At 33.8% G+C, this 18,159-nt stretch overlaps 1 protein-coding gene across 3 annotated transcripts in view; it reads left to right on the top strand.

Annotated features, from left to right (window-relative positions):
• The window catches only part of LOC142985353 (uncharacterized), a 31,381-nt gene extending 13,407 nt beyond the window's left edge, over positions 1-17,974 (top strand). The window contains exons 3-6 of one of the 3 annotated variants that reach the window (XM_076133469.1): positions 4,406-5,701; positions 5,878-6,039; positions 8,294-8,500; positions 17,530-17,974. In XM_076133469.1, the coding sequence (XP_075989584.1) occupies positions 4,406-5,701; positions 5,878-6,039; positions 8,294-8,500; positions 17,530-17,702 (1,838 nt within the window). In that variant the 3' untranslated portion in view covers positions 17,703-17,974. Of the gene's footprint in view, positions 1-4,405; positions 5,702-5,877; positions 6,040-8,293; positions 9,844-17,529 lie in introns of those variants that run through there. The other 2 variants (XM_076133470.1, XM_076133468.1) reach the window with 2 other exon arrangements.
• The last annotated feature ends 185 nt before the right edge of the window (positions 17,975-18,159 follow it).

Here is an 18,159-nt window from a genome sequence, read left to right as displayed (position 1 = left end):
CAACAGTTGAATCCTATTTATTTATTTGTTTTATTTTTTTTACCCATTACTGTCCCGCTGCAGGGCAAGGGTCTCCTCCGAAACGAGGGGAGGGGTTAGGTCTTGAGTCCACCACGCTGGCAGAGTACAGGTTAGGGGACGTTGCATGCCCTCAATAAATGTATTAAACAAATTTTAGGCTTGCAAGGTTTCCTCACGATGTTTTCCTTCACCGTAAGAGCAAGTGATAATTATTTCTGGCATCGTTGCGGCAAAGTCTGAAGCTTTTGTAATATATTTACCTGCGAAATAGGCTGTTGGTGTGTGAATGTATTGTCTATTGATTCCAAAGTAACCAATCATTGATGAGTTAAGTTCGTGATGTCGTTCTGAGAAATCGGTTATTAATGAGTGTGGAGGATTACTATTCTTTCAATAAGAACACCGGTTGCGAAGTAATATATTTACTTTATTTTCTTCAATTCTTCAAAGTGGACTGTATTATAAACTGTTTACTATACACTGTTAATATACTTTACTATGTACGGTTTATTCACTATGTACTTTTCTTCTTTCTCCGATGTGATCTTCATTCGATGAGTTTAAAACTTAAACTATACAATAATATTCGCTATGTTCACTATTCACTATGTTCATACAATGTTCTTTCTTCTTAGTGGTCTGATCACCATGAGTTTATAACTTAAACTGATATTACGCAGCGCGCGTCCGTATTTATATTCATAAACATTGTTTCTACACTAATCTAGAATCAAACGGAATGATCAAGCGCTCCGTGCCGCACCGCGCGAGGTTCGAGAACGCCGCCGTCTCGCTCGCGCGTACGCGACTCGCCTATATATCTGTCTCGTTCTTGACCTTTCGGGAACAGTCGGTGCGCTTGATCGAAGGATCGCCGCCGCTTACAATGTTCGCGATTATTCTTTCGTACGTTTCGTATTCTTAACGACTAGAATTTTCTAATAATAATAAACTTATTTCTACTAATTTCTACAATATTCTACGTGCGTGAATGAAACGTGATATTTTATGCCTAAATATGATTCCATCGTGCACAATGAGACTGTATTAGTCTTATTTCTACACTGAATATGATTACTGTGATAATTTTATATCAGTATTTAATAATTGAAATTTGATGTTTGTTATTTGATTTATGTTTACATTTTTTTTATTATATCTTTTTTTTCAAATCCTAGTTTTAACAAAAGATCATTGTGCTATAATGTGATTACTGTCATAATGTTATATAGGTAGTACTTCTATTTCAAAAGACCAAATAATATAAATCTGCGATGATTGTAACTCGAATCAGTTTTTATTTCTATAAATAAAAACTGACTCAATACTTTGTAAGGCTTTTTACCCATAGATGAAACTAATGTGTATCGATAGGATTATAAACCCTAAGTTATATACTGAAGTCCGTCAACTTTTTGAGATATATAATGTAATACCTACACTTAAAAATGTATAAAAATACCATATTTTTACCAAAACTTTTTTGTATGAGACTCACAACAACTCAAAAATGGCACAGGTCACTCTTTTTTTTTAAACTGATTTTGATCAGCGTCTCTTAAAATAACCCAACAGTAATCGACTAACAAACGTTTATATCCAAAAACCTTTGAACTTCTCTTTACAATTTTTTTTTATAAAGTAGTGAATAACATCTGTTTTTTATTGACTGTACTTATCCATTAAATATAGGAAGGGGATCAGACCGGAATTAAAAAATAATATTAATTGGTAGTGGATCGGTTTGGGGGATCAGACCGGAATAACTCCAACGAACACACGCACATTGTTTTGATAGATACGATCTTTGACTTTAGGAACACACCTACATTGCTTAGACAACAGTGAGTGCATGTAATTTTGATATGAACTTTATACCATAGCAATAAAGCTCAAATTGACTACGTTTTAGTTACAAATCATTTGTATGAGAAAAAGAAAAGGGTTATTTTTAGGATTTTTCCAGCGATAATTCTAATTTTTCTCGCCGTAAAAACCATCCTTAAACTTCAACGAACATTTTAAAAAAAGATTTGGCCAAATTGGTCGAGGCGTTGTTGAGTTATGCGCTTACCAACACATTTTGCGATTCATTTTTATATTATAGATATAACGAAGTCGCGCTTAGGCATATCCGCCATTATAACAGTTGCCATGACAACGAAATTTTGTTAATTCAATGTCATTCTAATATTGATTACTTGCGACTTCGTTCGCCACCTGCATTTTCCCGGGAAATGCGTCATTTTCCCGGGGTAAAAAGTAGCCTATGTCCTTTCTCGGGTATCAAAGTATCTCCATACCAAATTTCACGCAAATTGGTTCAGTAGTTTAGGCGTGATTGAGTAGCAGACAGACAGACAGACAGACAGACAGACAGACAGACAGAGTTACTTTCGCATTTATAATATTAGTATGGATTGTGTAACGCGATAACATTTATAATAGCTTGTAACAACTCTATAACGTGTTAAGAAATGTTATATTATTATGTTATAGACGTAATCCATACTAATATTATAAATGCGAAAGTAACTCTGTCTGTCTGTCTGTCTGTCTGTCTGTCTGTCTGTCTGCTACTCAATCACGCCTAAACTACTGAACCAATTTGCGTGAAATTTGGTATGGAGATACTTTGATATCCGAGAAAGGACATAGGCTACTTTTTACTCCGGGAAAATATCTCATTCCCACGGAAAACAGCGACCATCGGAAAAAACCGCTCCACCGCTTTGCGGTTGCACAGGCGCTTTCACTTGATGGCGCTACGGGTAATATTAAATCGCACGTTCATTACGTTTTATGTCTTAGCTGGGTAAGCCTACGCTTTGGAAATTTTTAACCGAAATTTGATTATTATGCTACTTACGTTATTCTAATCAGTTGAGGTTATACTCTTTCGAATTGATATTAATTTGAAATAGTTTCCACTAAATATTTCGTGTTAGTTATAATAAATTTGTTTGTATATTCTTTTAAGTAGTTTTTATTACATTATTTTCGTATTTAATGTTAATATTAAACCCATTTAGTGGTATTTGGTAGAATTTCGTGTTAGTTTAATTGTATATTCTTTTAAGTAGTTATGAGTATTATACTATAGTATATGGTCATCCATCCACGGAACAACCTCGGCAAGCGTAGCTTAACCTTAGAGATGGATGGACGCGGTTGTTACTTAGCTACGAGGTTCTCTTATCTATACAAATATTATAAAGCTGAGTTTTTTTGAACGCGCTAATCTCAGGAACTACTGGCTCGAATTGAAAAAATATTTTTGTGTTGACCATTTACCGAGGAAGGCTATAAGCTATATAACATCACGCTTTGGCCAATAGGAGCGGATTAGCAACGAAAATTGTTAGAAAAACGGGGAAAATTATGACCCATTTTCTCTCATGTGACGCAAGCGAAGTTGCGCGGGTCAGCTAGTAAATAATATATCATATTGTAATAAATCAGTTGTAAAACATTTTGTTAAATTAAGTTAATAATTTATAATTTTTGTTGTAAATTGTTTAAAAACAAATGTTATAAGTCAGTTTCTAACGTTATAACTGCTGTGTGGGAGCACCTAAAGTAATCTTCGCCCCAACGCTCGCGATGAGAGAGACAGAACTAGTTTACTAGCCAACGTTTGTACAGTCAGCTTCTAAAGTAGCTCGCACGCCTCACTGAGTTCGCAAGCCAACGTTGGTACAAACATTGGGACCAACATGTGGAGCTTTAACCAATAAATGTGATTTATGAACAGACTGATGACTGATGCACATTTCACAAAACCTCCTTTTTCAAACAGCGCATGCGATAAACCTATCAAATTGAATATGCCCCGATTAACGTGAAGTTCTGACAGGTTTGACGTACATTTGAATTTTGCCGCGTAATAAGATATATACATAATGCTGATTGGTTATAGTTTAAGTTATGTGTTGCTAGTAGTATAATTTTGGTAGAATTAGTTTTTTGTTTGGTAGTTTTGTAGAGTGGATTAATTTTTAGGGTGTAAATATGTTAAGCCTTTTTAAAACCCATTTTGGTAGGTTAGGTTTATTATTTACTATATCTACTAGTAATTTAAAAGCTCTTCTTGAAACTTTATTCATATTTACGAATAATCTGGTAAGAAGGAAACTTTTGCATAGCATGAAATTGAGTTTGACCGTGACTACAGTCGATGTAATTCGATCGAAACGTCGGGTAAACAAATAATGAACTCTAACTTTTAATTAACAATCGTGTTTAAGACCCGTTACATTATAATTTTATATGTACAAGTCGCGAGAGTTTAAAATCGCAAGTCGTAATCATAGCTCTCTATCATATTTATCAAAGAATAACGCAAAACAACTGGCAACTCAAAAAATACCCGTATCAATTTCAGATTCAGACTACAGGCAAATAACTACAGCGGCTGACGTCCACATAGACGGTACTCCTCACTCCGAAGTCACTCCCAGCCCAGTCTACGAAGAACTACTACATATAGAACACACTGAACAACTTACTAATACTGCACAATCTACACATCAATATAAAAACAAGCTCCAAAATCTTGAAAGAATTGACACAGAAATGACCCCAATTGACCACATTTGCACCACAGAAAGACCATTTCAAGGACCCCAAATATCTTCAATTGATATTCCTAATACGTTACCTTCAGTACCTTTAACAAAAAGTCCAATTTTCACACGAAATTCTAAAGCAATCTATTCTGTACCTTCAAGACAATACGATATGGATACTGTAGGACATATTGCAAGTATACCCACAGTTGCAGAAGCTACTATAACACAATCTGGCGATGAAAATACTATGGAATCTATTTCAAGAGGTACTCTTCTTGAATTGCCAAATCAAGAGTTAGTTAACAAAGCAGAAAGTCTTCGAAAAGACCAGTTTGGGACTATACAAAACTCTGAATTGACATTAAAACCAGTTTTAACTACAGAAAGTATAACAGAACTACCTACTATAAGAGTACAGAGTCTTCAAATATCCCAGGAAAAAGAACAGCCATCCGAATCTGTCTTAACTCCAGAAAGACGTATGCAACTACTTTTTGCAAGTATACAAAGTCCTTCTGCAGTTGACGAAGCTGTAACCACTTCTGAAACGCCTAGATCAGTTTCAAATCAAGAAAGACTTATGTCACTACCTCTTACAAGTGATTTAAGCCCTTCTGCAATTCAAGCTAATACCATTTCTGAAACGCCTAGATCAGTTTCAAATCAAGAAAGACTTATGTCACTACCTTTTACAAGCAACCAAAGTCCTTCTGGACTTCACCAAGACAGTCCTACCTTTTCAATATCTTCAAGACCGATTTTAACTCCAATAACTGCAATGGAGACACTTTTAACAAATATTTCAAGTATTCAAATGTCTCCTGAAACTACAGAAACAATACCAAGACTGGTTTTAAGTCAAGAAGCTCAAAAGAAAGGAAATAAATTAGTTCCTATTTCTTCAGAGCTCCAAATACCTTTTGAAAGTCATCATATAAGGTACCTTAGTCCAGTACCTGAGTGTAGTGAGTCTCAATTCGGTTCTCGTAGTGATGTGTCAGGTAGGGAGTGTACTCCTGGTGAAGATAGGAGTCCTATTTTGAAGAGTGGCCAGTTCAGAAGAGTTGAAAATGATGGGAGTCTGATGGGTGAAGATGTTGGTGATAAAGGTTTGTTAACTTATAACTTTGTTTAGTTTGATGACGAGTTCTGAGTTCTGAGTTTGATAACGATTCTGAGTTTTAGGCGAGTTCGGTCAATTTTTCACGTTATTATCTAAAGCTCATATATTTCGCTATCTGTTTATTTTATAAAGTGTTTAACAAAAATAAAAAATATCTTTCAGAAGCTACACCTCAACGAACAACTGATTCTACGACTAACACCAAAGATCCATCATGTGAGAGTCGTGAGGCAGATACGCAGAGTCCAGCGTTCGTGCTTCGTTTCAGTAGAACTTGTGATCAGTCTCGAGGAGCTGGTAACTTGACCATGGATACAAACCTCGGTATGTAAGACTTTACTAAATATTATAATAATGTATTAAATGTTCTTTACATGATTATTTTAACAAAGGAATATAGCAGAATGAGTCACACCAATGATTTTTGTTATGAGCATATTTAAAAACTAGGTACTTCAAGGATAAAAAATCTGTTTTTATTTTTTTCGTATCTTCAAAAATGGCCGAGATATTAAACGTCAAAGTATGGCCTTCGCGCCAAACTCCGGCGAAGCGGCCGCACGGACGTGTGACGTCATCTCGTGACACTGCTATTTCGTCAGTACTTGCCGATACCTACATAGGCTCGTTGCGCTCTCGCGGTTTCGCTTTAAATAATTTGTTTTGCTTATAGTGGACAAACAAAATGGTTAGAAAATATTGTACTGTTCCTATGTGTACTAACTCCAGTGAAAAAACACCCCAAAAATTGTTTTTTTCTGTACCATGTAAACTGTTTTATATTTTTGCAAAAGACACCTAATCTAAAACTTAAAGCTCGGTTCTGATACTGTCAAGCGCAAATGTTAAATAGAAGTTTATTGCCTTTTGAACACTTCCTCAAGATCAAGATGCCATATCATGTTCATACATACCTAGCAATGAACTTCTACCTAACAGTTGATACTATTTAATAAGCAGTTCAATGACCTCAGAGGCGGCGGCGAGCCGAGCGCGGCGGTTGAGTTGGCGTTGGTTTTTTGTTTTGAAAAAAGAACCCTTGTTTATTAAATCTAATAATATCAAAATTAAAATGTTAGTTTAAAAGTTCTCATTACACACCCAATCATATAAGACTACCTACCTACAGAGTAGATTCATGCGTTCATATGATAGCCATCAACCTGACTAAAGTCAGAGGCAGGGGTGACAACTTTTTTTTTTATAATATTATTTTAAAACTATGTTTTCCAAATTTACACTTGGTAGGTACGTAACACTCATTATTTGTAATGCCAGTTCTAACAAACTTTCAATTTTATTGTTAACTACACACAAAAATATTATTAGTAGTATACGAGTTCCACTTTCTTTACCTGGGTCTAGTTGATGATTGTGTGCGTGGCGATCGAGATCGAGGATATCTTATTTTACAAAAAACACGATGATTAAATTTATAACACATACACATACTCAGACTCTTTAAATATTAAATGCAAATCACTTTTCAAATCAAAACTCCGCATCACCCGCAGTCGAACAAGCGTGTCTGTTGCGTCGTGACGTCAGCGCATAGCGCGCGAAGCAACGCAAATTTAAAAAAGCAGTGAAACTTTATAACGCTGTAACTTCGGTAATTTTGATCCGATTTTGATAAAACAAAAACTATTATTATCAGCATAAGTACACAAATTAAATGCAGTATGTTTAATAGTCATATTTTGATGTGCTGGTGTGACTCATTATTTTAAAGTATCTACATACTTAGATACATAATATTACGCCTGTTATACCCGAAGGTTGTATGAAATACACCTAGCTTGAAGAACTTACATACATATGTACATAATACCACATTTTATACCCAAAGGTGTAGGTAGAGATGTTTTGAATTAAGTACACCCAAGTTTAGCCGTTTACAACATCCCTTAATAAGGGCCGAGTCTATTGCCATGTACAGAGCACGTTATAAAACTCCAGACTACTATTTCATTAAGAATATTCTGTTAAGAACTAGAAATAACTAATAGTATTTTGCCAGAACCAGGAATCTAGTTTTAGTCTAATTATAACGTATGAAATTCTCCATACATTATCGCTTTTAAAGAGTAATGTAGTAAGATTCTATACCTTTATATCATATTTTCTTTATACAAGAAACAGTTATTTGTTTTTTTGTATCAAATGACATCATTTTTAAAAATATTTTAATGATACGTATAATTTGTTGCATTCTAGATGTTATCTAAGATTGCTCATTTATATTTACATAAATATGCAATCGTTTGAATCTAGTTTTGGCAGTTTAACTTTATTTAAAGTTGACAAACTAAATGTCATAAGGTGGCCTATATTAGGTATATTTAATTTACCGAATGTTTTATGTTTTTTAGACAAAATATAGTTCTATGAATCTTAGCAAACAATATAACTTGATACAGCTTTACCCAATCCGGGAACAGAACCTGAGAACTCGTGATGCATATTCAAAGCACAGTCGCATGACTAAAAGAAAAGTTCGTTTTTATTATGTATCCATAATTTATTTATTACAAGATTTTTTTATGTGTATAATTAGAATATTTTATTCTTATTTCAGATCCAGATACCTCTCCCTCCACAGAAGACACGCACACCTCAAACATCGAAGCAATGCGAACTCCACAACGATCATCGCGACATTCTCTCCAAATCGATTCAACTCGACTAACAAGCGACATGGAACTAACATGCGAGCACAACACTATCCCACGGGACATCTCTACTGAAACGTCAGTCTCGCAATATGGCGCCGATGTAAACACAGGTATAAGAAACGACAATAGTTCGTGCGAAATTGATGATATTTTAAACCGTATTTTAAATGAAAGTACACAAAATAGTGGTCAAATTATAAATAATAATGTTTCAATGTGTAGGAAAAGGTCTTATGAAGAGATTTCAGTGCAAACTGAGAATGAAAATGTCACTTGGAGTGATTTGCGCGCCAACTTTTTTGTCGGAGCTCCGAAAATGTTTCGTCTATGTTCGTGTGCCAGTCATATTTGTAATTAGGAATTAAAGACTGATTAATTAGGCAGTTTAGGTATTATGACAAGTATATAAGGAATAATATTATTATTGTTGATTATGAAAAGAAGTATATAAGGCCGGGAAATTTGGTTATAAGATCAGTGTTTCGTTTTGTTTACAAACATTGTTTACGCAAATATTAAGTTATCTTTGATGGAAGAAAGGTTGAACATGTAATTAACAATCAAGTAAATACTTATATAAACACGTTTTTGTTACTTTTTTAAAGTTCTTTTATAAACATACGAAATGCAATAACAAGATACGATTTAAATATTTCATATATTATTATTATGTACGGTAGTACCTTTCAGTTAATTATACATTATTTATGCAGCGTAACACATAATTATCTATATCTACTAAGTATATAAATGTGGATAAAACTGAAGTTTGTTACGAGAATAAAACTCAGTTTCTCTGTAGTATACCTACCTACCTACATATCCTTCGTCTAAAAATAGCGATATTTCAGGAAATAAAATAATTTTATTCGTTAGCGTCAGGCTATTATAGCAGGATATCCTATGTGGCTTCCGGCATGATATTGGAAGGCTAACATTATGTAGGTAGGTATTTACATAAATCATTTCTGATTACAATCTAGACTTAAGAATGTAATTATTTTGTTTGATTTTTCGTATTTCGTTATTGTATCCTTGGTTAATAACTCAAGGTCTCGGTCATTTAATACTGAATCAATACTTTAATCAACTGTGTAGGTACCTAATGTAGAAATTATTATTTATTTTTATTTAATAAGGTATTATACATAAAATGGTAAGTACATAGCAGGTATTATTGTTTCGAGTCTGATCGTAAGTATTTTGTATTCGTTTTACGTAAAAGTCACAGTGAAAAGATTTATAGGTACCTACCTACCTACATCGTGCGGAATTTGTCATTTTTTATATTTTTTTTTATGTTGTGGAGTCTTTATTATAAAGATCTGATTACAATCAAAAATATTCGTAGAAAAAATACTTTTGTAATGTTATAGATGATTATCTTTATGTTAAATTAGAATGTAAATTAGAAAAGACTAGAATCAGTATGAATCATGTATAATCTACATATTATTTTGTTATACTAACCTATGTTTTTATTTGTATATTTTTGGTGATGCTTCTTTTAGGATAATTTTCGAGAATGTAACGTGCGTTTTATTATTTTCTTTACTTTAAGAAACTGCGGTCAATTGCGTTATATTTTTGCGGGTATAATACACTAGCGGTCAGGCCTGACTTCGTGCGTTTAGTTATAATACGTTATTTCTATTCACTTAGATGTCGTCGATCTCGTACAAATTTTATCCTGAATTTTACAAACACTTAAAATAAAAATTCTTCGGTTTCTGAGGTACATTTAGCGGTAGTTTATCTAATAAATAGCGTTTAAACTCGTATAAAAAAAAAACGGTATTGTATACGCTCACAGACATCGGAATTACTCGATAGCATCTAGTCTTGATAAGGAATCAGACTGGATACCTCAATTAGCAGTTTCGTTCACTAACGTGTGGATCCAAGACGTGAACTTAGCTTTCTTAACTGACTTTAAAAAAAGGAGGAGGTTCTCAATTCGACTGTATTTTTTTTCTATTTCTTATGTGAATTTTTTGTTGTTGAAACGTGTCCTAAGTCCTTCAAATCTTGGGTAAATTGAGTTTTAAAAATGAAACAAAATTTTCGCTATTCAAAATGACTTTATTTGCAGTAGTGTGGTACCACGCCGCGGCTGGACCTCACGCGGAGTGCCTCCTCACTTGATACAGCTCTTTACACAAATACCTCTTTACTCTCCTCCCTCCTCTCAAGCAAGCGATCACTATACACACAATACCGAACGGTACATTTCAAAACTGGCAACACTGTACAGTACTGCCAACCGTACGATCACAAACGTCAAAACTGTCAGATTACCCGCCAAATTTAAATAAATCTCGCCTTTTATGTTTAAAATTGAAAATATGAATTAAATATGTTATATTATTTATTTAGATTTCGTATTTTTATAATATTTTTATGTTTTATTAAAATTTTAGCGAGATTTATTTAGATTTAATTCGTGTGACAGTTTTAAAGTTCGCAATTCTTTGAAACATCTATAAATTTGGTAGCACTGTTTAAAAATATAATGCACAGATTAAATTCGGAGCGACATTTATAACTATTTATTGCGATTTCGTTAAATTAATTTCTAAATATTGATATAATTATAAAATCTTTGAAATCCCTATTAGTTAGTTGAATTTGTACCTCTTATTACAAAACAATTTCAGCGTCATTGAACAATGATTAATAACATAATTTATTATACATAAGAAACATCTTTACAGAGTTTATTAAAAGAGAATAATTGCAAATTCATAATTAACAGTACATACATAGAAATGCATGAAATCACGCGTTTTTCCCATAGGTATATACAAAGACCAAAGGACGTAATAAAGTCAGCAATAATGCTTAATAACATAATTTGTTTATTTATGATATATTACCCCACTTTTCATATCGTCACATAATCCTATTCAATAAATCGTTATGAGCCTTTTTACCGGACTGTAAGAAGGTTACGTTTTTGTGTAGGTAGTATATAAATTAATCGGCTTTAAGCTTGCACAAAAATCCACAAGACTTAACAATTTTCCGATATATTTTTATGTCCCAATATAATATATATAGAATCCTATAATTTTATGACACATATTTCATTATTAATATAAGTATTATATTACTAAACTATTATGTTGTATCAAAACATATAAACATAATCAATCAATTATAAAACAAACAAAAATATATTAAAACCAAATGTCCAAATTAGCAATAAATGTTATGCAAATTGCAACGCTAACGTCGCAATCCTTACAAAGATGTTCTAAATATATTATAAAAAAGAAATAAGTTTGTCAATCGAACCAGTTTTTAAGTTATGCAATATTATTCCATTAAAATGACCGCGTGTTAGTCCACGTGCGGTAGTCATAAAAAAGCTTTAGGTGTTCTGTGTATATAATAGATATACATAGATAGCATTTGGACAAGTGACACACGGTCATCAGATTTTAAACTAAACGTCGGAACGTTAGACATTTTAAGGTAAAATGCGTGTTCACGTTAATTCCCGTATTCTATTATTTAGAAAATATTATTATATCCACACTATGACTTTCATTCGTAGGTACTTTTTTATGAAAATATCCATTTAATTATTGCTATTAGCAAACAATACGCAGTAAAACTCTTACAGTAAATTTTAAGATGGACAACTTGTTTCTCTTTGTGATTTTTATATTTTATACCTTTGGTAAAGAGACTGCTTTGTTATTACACTTAAAGCTTAGTTAAACATTTCAAATAACAGTAAAAATAAACACATTGTAACATAATTAACATAGTTATATATTATTATTAATAAGTATTGTACAATGACGCTGACCACACACAAGAACACACACAGATTGTTACACTAGCGAGGTGTTCACGACTTACTTTATTCAGAACTATAACGCATTGTACAATAGCGACAAGGCAACTTGTTCAACACGTATGATATTTCTGAAGTCTGCGTTTGTAAACCGAAAAGCTCTGCCTTAATTTGCTTTCATTACTCAATTTAGATTATAAAGCAAATGATCCTAAGTGTTACCATCTTTCCTTAAAAATCTGTCTATCTTGTGTCATACGTCGCCTCGATGGATCCTTAATAGTACATAATATTTAATACGCTGGTTAGTTATTTGATCAAAATTGTTTTAATTTTGAATCCGAGTTGCCTTGCTACTGTACACAATGCATATTAGTTCTTTATCGTAGTACATAGTCGTTCCTACGAGGGTATAGTGATATTTCAGGGATTTACTGTGCAAAAGGTTTAATGGCGTTTCTTGTGATAATACATTGAATGTTATTTATGGAAAATTGAAGATAGTTTTTAATACTTCTTACAATTTTCGTGCAATTTTTTAGTAGAGATACGTGTATTGAATTGTGAAGCAAAAATACAACATTTATATTAAGCCGATTTTTTCAATGCCAGATAAGTTAATTGAGGAATAATTGCGAAGTTTATTCGGATTCTCATATATATGTATAGTATTGTTTTTAATGTATAATTCTCCGTATTTCTATAAATTATGTATCACAACTTCAAAATTATACCCAAATAACATTATCTAGCTTTAAAATAATCTGGTCTCCACCTCAAAAGATTAACTTTACAAAAATAACATTCATAATGCATTTTCACTATATCTCCGTGCACTTTGCAACGTTCGAAGGCGCTAAGAAACAAAGGAAACATGGCCCAAATTATCGTTTCATTCTTACCACTATTTCATTTACTTGCAATATTAGTTTAAATGAAATTTGAATCTTCTGACTGAAGCTACTTAAATTCGTGAAAGTACGAAACCAAAAATCGATTTAAGTAAACTTTTTGTTATCGAACATTCAAAATTGTGACGAAATATCGGATTCACGAAACATAGTAAGTTTACACATACTCTTACGTAAATATTCATGTTGTAAACAAAACCAAAGAGTTTTAGTAACGTTCGCAAATTGCACGGGAGTCGCCATCTTGTAAAACATTTCGGTACTACTTTATAATCGAGTTCTGCTTCACATTTTAGACTTATACTTGTGATTTTAATACATTTATTTTAATTAAAATACATGAATTGTCAAGTGTTACATAGGATTGCCAAAAAAAGACATATACAATTGAAACTTTTGGCGGTATAGGGCCGAAACTCTCTCACCTCTCTTTATTCGAAAGAAGGAATTAAGACATAGTTTTCAAATTACTCAACTGCGAAATTTTAAGGAGAGTTATGATTGAATATTAAAGTAATTAAAATCAAATCAATAAATTGACAATTGTACTTCGAATTAAGATACCTAACAATGAAAAATTCGGCCCTAAACAAAGATTGAAATACATTAATATAATCACAAGATTTACATACGTTTTACAGAACTCGATCTCAATAAAAATTCAACAATATTGACTGAGCAAATACATCAACGATAGAAACGATTCAACTACGATAGAAACGATTCAACTAGATATAACTGCGGTACAACTCCTTCATAAACCTATGATAAATTCATTACATGGTGTTGCGGGAGGTAGTTCGATAACGTGGCTTCACTCGCTATTCTATCATCTAATATTACAAAATATAAGAGCCGAGGCTCAAGGCAATATCGCGGACCGAAGGATTATGGCCGCCGGCGACGCTTCAGCGAGATATAAAATAAATTAGTATATTTTTGAAAAATCTGTTGTGGAAGTAATATTATACGATGCAAGGCTACCAACATGACTAATATGGAAGGTATTCTCCCTTGCAGCTTCATCATAGTGTTGCTAGTTATTTAAGTCGGTTTTGTACCTGTTTTAAGTTAAGTATCTTTGATCATGTTGTTTTTTATTCCATGTGTAATTCGGTAGGTTTTAATAAATGTATTTTTTATTAGTTTGCTTCACACCGTATTTGTGGCTTGCAAAAGACATTAATTCTCGGTTTCTGAGATACATTTAGCGGGAGTTAATATATTTAATAGCGTTTTTTTTAGTTTAAACGCTATTGAATAGATAAACTACCGCTAAATTGAGTACATTTAGCGGTAGTTTATCTATTCAATAGCGGAACCGGGTGTTAGTGATGTATCGCTGAAGCGTCGTGGGCACGTATCACAACACTAAAAGATAAACGAGCAACAACACACAGTGTGAAGAGCGACGTGACGTCAGCACGCGGCGTGACGTGACGTGTCGTGACGTCACAGAGCGGTGCCGCCGCGGGTGCTCTACGACACATCCACGGACGCTACTTCAACGGGAAATGTCCATAAGATACGCCTAAATACGAGCTGACTAGGAGATCAAATATTTATAATCTTTATTTTTTAGTATTTTTTTTTCCAATTTAGGCGAATTTTTTTCAGTAAAAAATATATAAAATGTCTGTAACACTACGCTCTTGTGATGGTTTATTTGTCAAATGTTTCATAAGGAGATCGCAATTGTATTTTTTTGTATATATTCTGTAAATACTTTTCGAGGAACTGAACACTTGTTATTGCTTGTACGATTATTTAATATTTACGTTTAGACACATTTTAGGAGCAAATTTTCATGAGAAATGCGACGACATCGCTGAAGGTAGGTTCGTCTCACACTTTCTTATTAAGAAACGTTCAGCCATTACGCACTGTTGATAGGATCATACATAGGAGGGTAATATTCACCTCTATTACCCTCGGTTTCTGAGTATATTTAACGGTAGTTTATTATACTCAATAGCGTTTTTTTATGAGTTTTGACACTATTGAATAGATAAACATAAACTACCGCTTAATGTACCTCAGAAACCGGGGGTTAGTCTGTTGCATTTCTGACAACCTAGCCAAGAAGTAGTTTCCGATTAATTTACTGACAAGAAAACTAAATTTTCTCCTTCACAGTAGCGGAATGGCTCTTCAAAACATTTCTTTCAAATTCAGAGACAACGTATACTAACATTATTCCTTTCAAAATTAACAAACATTAGCGAAGTATTTTTTAAAACATTTATTATATTTTACTTTTGTATTTTGCTCACCGCGACACTAGCGACATCTGTTGTAGGGAACTGGGAACAAGTGGCGCCATCTGTCTAGCGGCAATGTTAACTTTGTTCAATATGAATCTGTTGTAATTGCGTGAACTAATTACGTTCCTATTCACTTACACAATTTAATAAAATGTTATATCGCCAACAATTTGTAACAGATTTATGTGAATCTTGTAGGTCTGACAGTTGGTCTATATGACGCATTTAATTGAATTAATCGTTGAGATACTGAGTACGGTGTTCCGGGATTTGGAGGGTTAAATGTTTACGTTTCACAAGGATAATTTGACTTGCAAAAGTTTTTGGTACTTAAATTATTTTAGATGGGCTAAATGAGTCAGACAAATCAACTGACAGATCTATAATTCACTATTTATCAAAGATTACATAAAGCAAAGTATAGTTAGTAACGAACGCGAGCGCAACCAGGAGCAAGAACTAGTCGTTACCTAATACTGAACACTCCTACGACAAACAAACACACACACAGTTCAGTAAACCACACGCTTCGCTAACATCGGACAATTGTACAATAATCAAAGTCATGCAAAAATACTTTATATAATCACTATGTATGTATATAATATATGGTACATACACGCGCTATGTACACGCCGCTACACTACGCAATATTGGACTCGTGTATAAGAAGCGGTGGCGAACGTGAGCTCTGCGTCCTCCAGACGAGGTAACACTAACATTTGGCAAGTTTTATTTATAATGAAAATGGAAAAAATACTTTTTACATACTTTATACAATTTTACACAAGCGTATAACGGAACAACGACTGCGCCAGCCGCGTGGCCGGCGCCAGCGGGCCGGGGACGCCACAATTGACATTTACGTATGAAATACAACTTTAGGAAGTTACACTAACAGTCCGAGAAAATATGACGACGTTTGACTTACAAGTAATAATGAAACGCACGAACATTACATCTACTATACATCTAGACGACACGATTGGTCCACAAGGAAACAAGTGCGTGGAACGGAACGGGTGCAAGCTGTCAGAATTGGCGCCAAAACCAAACGTCATCTTCGGACATTACGTTTATATAAAATCTCCGACACAGTACAATATAACTCGCGACTATCTCTTCTATTCGCGAAAACTCGTTCTAATGCCCATTTCTGTAACAGGCGCCATCTTTACCCCGCTAACGAGCGTATATATAACTCTACTCATTGCTTGAAACTCGTCGCGGGACATAATAAATTCGTTTTTGCAATACATCAGAACATTAACTAATTAGTGTGACACTAGCTGGCTTGGTCTCCAAGTTAATAAGAAATCGGATCGTATACAGATCTCTTTGTTAATTGTCGCAAAATACTTACAGACTTCGTACGATGTACCAAAATGCTAATCGTAAGCCATTATTTACGTTCACAGCTTTTCAAAATGTGTATTCTGTGGCCTACCAATCTAGATTTTGTCGACATTTTCACAGAAATACTAGATATTTAGCGACAAATAACAAATTTCATCCATTTTCGATCTGATTTCTTGTTAACAAGTTAACCAAGCCAGTGAGTGTCACTCACTAGGAGGCTATTTATAAAGCGTTTTGGTCTCTGAAGTGGGCACTAGAGGTCGCACGAGGGAAGGTAGTGATATGTACTAGACACGCGTGCTACACACACACATACACACGCACACACACACATCGCGTTCATCGCCACACACGACTTGTAAGCACAACTCCTACGTACCTTAGTTTTAAGAGCCCTGCCTCACTAGGACGCCATGGCGACGTCGCTGGTTCCATCCAAGCAGTTAATACTGAATTGTGTCACCTAACTCACGTGGCGACGGTGTGGCAACGTGACATTTCAATACTAACTGCTTGGGTAGGTAGCCAGCGACGTCGCCATGGCGTCTTAGTGAGGCAGGGCTCTAACAGTTCAGTGTTTCATTTCATTCATACAGTAAGATTAGCGAGGACTTGTGCAAAAATAAATTACAAATCTAAGTCAGTTTTCTCATTTCCTACCGATTTAAATAAATGAGCAAAATAAACACTGATTTCATTTAAATTACAATTATTTTCTTGTAAAAATGCACTTATTGTTTGCTTTAATTCCTTGTTATTTGAGCTTCTATGATTGTCACAAGTTCGCGTTATTCTTACAGCCATCCATCACATGTTGCAGAAGGTAGTAGACACTCGAGCAAGTCTTGACATCGCTTCAGGAGAGAGACTGCATTTCATACGTCGATTAACAATGTATACTTACAAATTATTGTATTTGATAATTTTGTTATTTGTGAACCACTGTAATAGGGAATTTGGTAGAATATTGTAGTAGATATAGTAGCAACATTATATGAGTATAAGAAGGTATTTATAAATAACACTGTTCGACTTATTTTACAAGAAGCATATGTTTTTTTTAAGGTTGGGTCAAATAAAATGTAAAATTATGTAAAACATAAAACAAGAATAATGTGTAAATTAGGATGATATTTGTAAGTCTTTAGTCTAAGTTGAAAATAAATAAATCACTAGTAGTATAGTTATATTAAAATGTTTGAAAATAAAGGATAAACGCAAAATAAAATAACAGAAAATACATTAGCAGTGCATTTAATAAAATAAAAACGACTGAGCACATCGAGGCGGATTGTCGCGGCGACAGTCGACAACTGCGCGAACACAACACACAGTTAAACACACCTTAGTACAAAGACATAAAGTCCCTTATCCCATGTGTTGTGTGCGCGGAGTTAGCGACCAAACGACGCTGTTACATTTCTATGTAT

This window comes from Anticarsia gemmatalis, chromosome 29 (assembly GCF_050436995.1).
Source record: "Anticarsia gemmatalis isolate Benzon Research Colony breed Stoneville strain chromosome 29, ilAntGemm2 primary, whole genome shotgun sequence".
NCBI classification, from domain to species: Eukaryota; Metazoa; Arthropoda; class Insecta; order Lepidoptera; family Erebidae; genus Anticarsia; species Anticarsia gemmatalis.
Note: the sequence above shows the minus strand (reverse complement) of the source record. Positions and strands in the feature narration are given on the sequence as shown.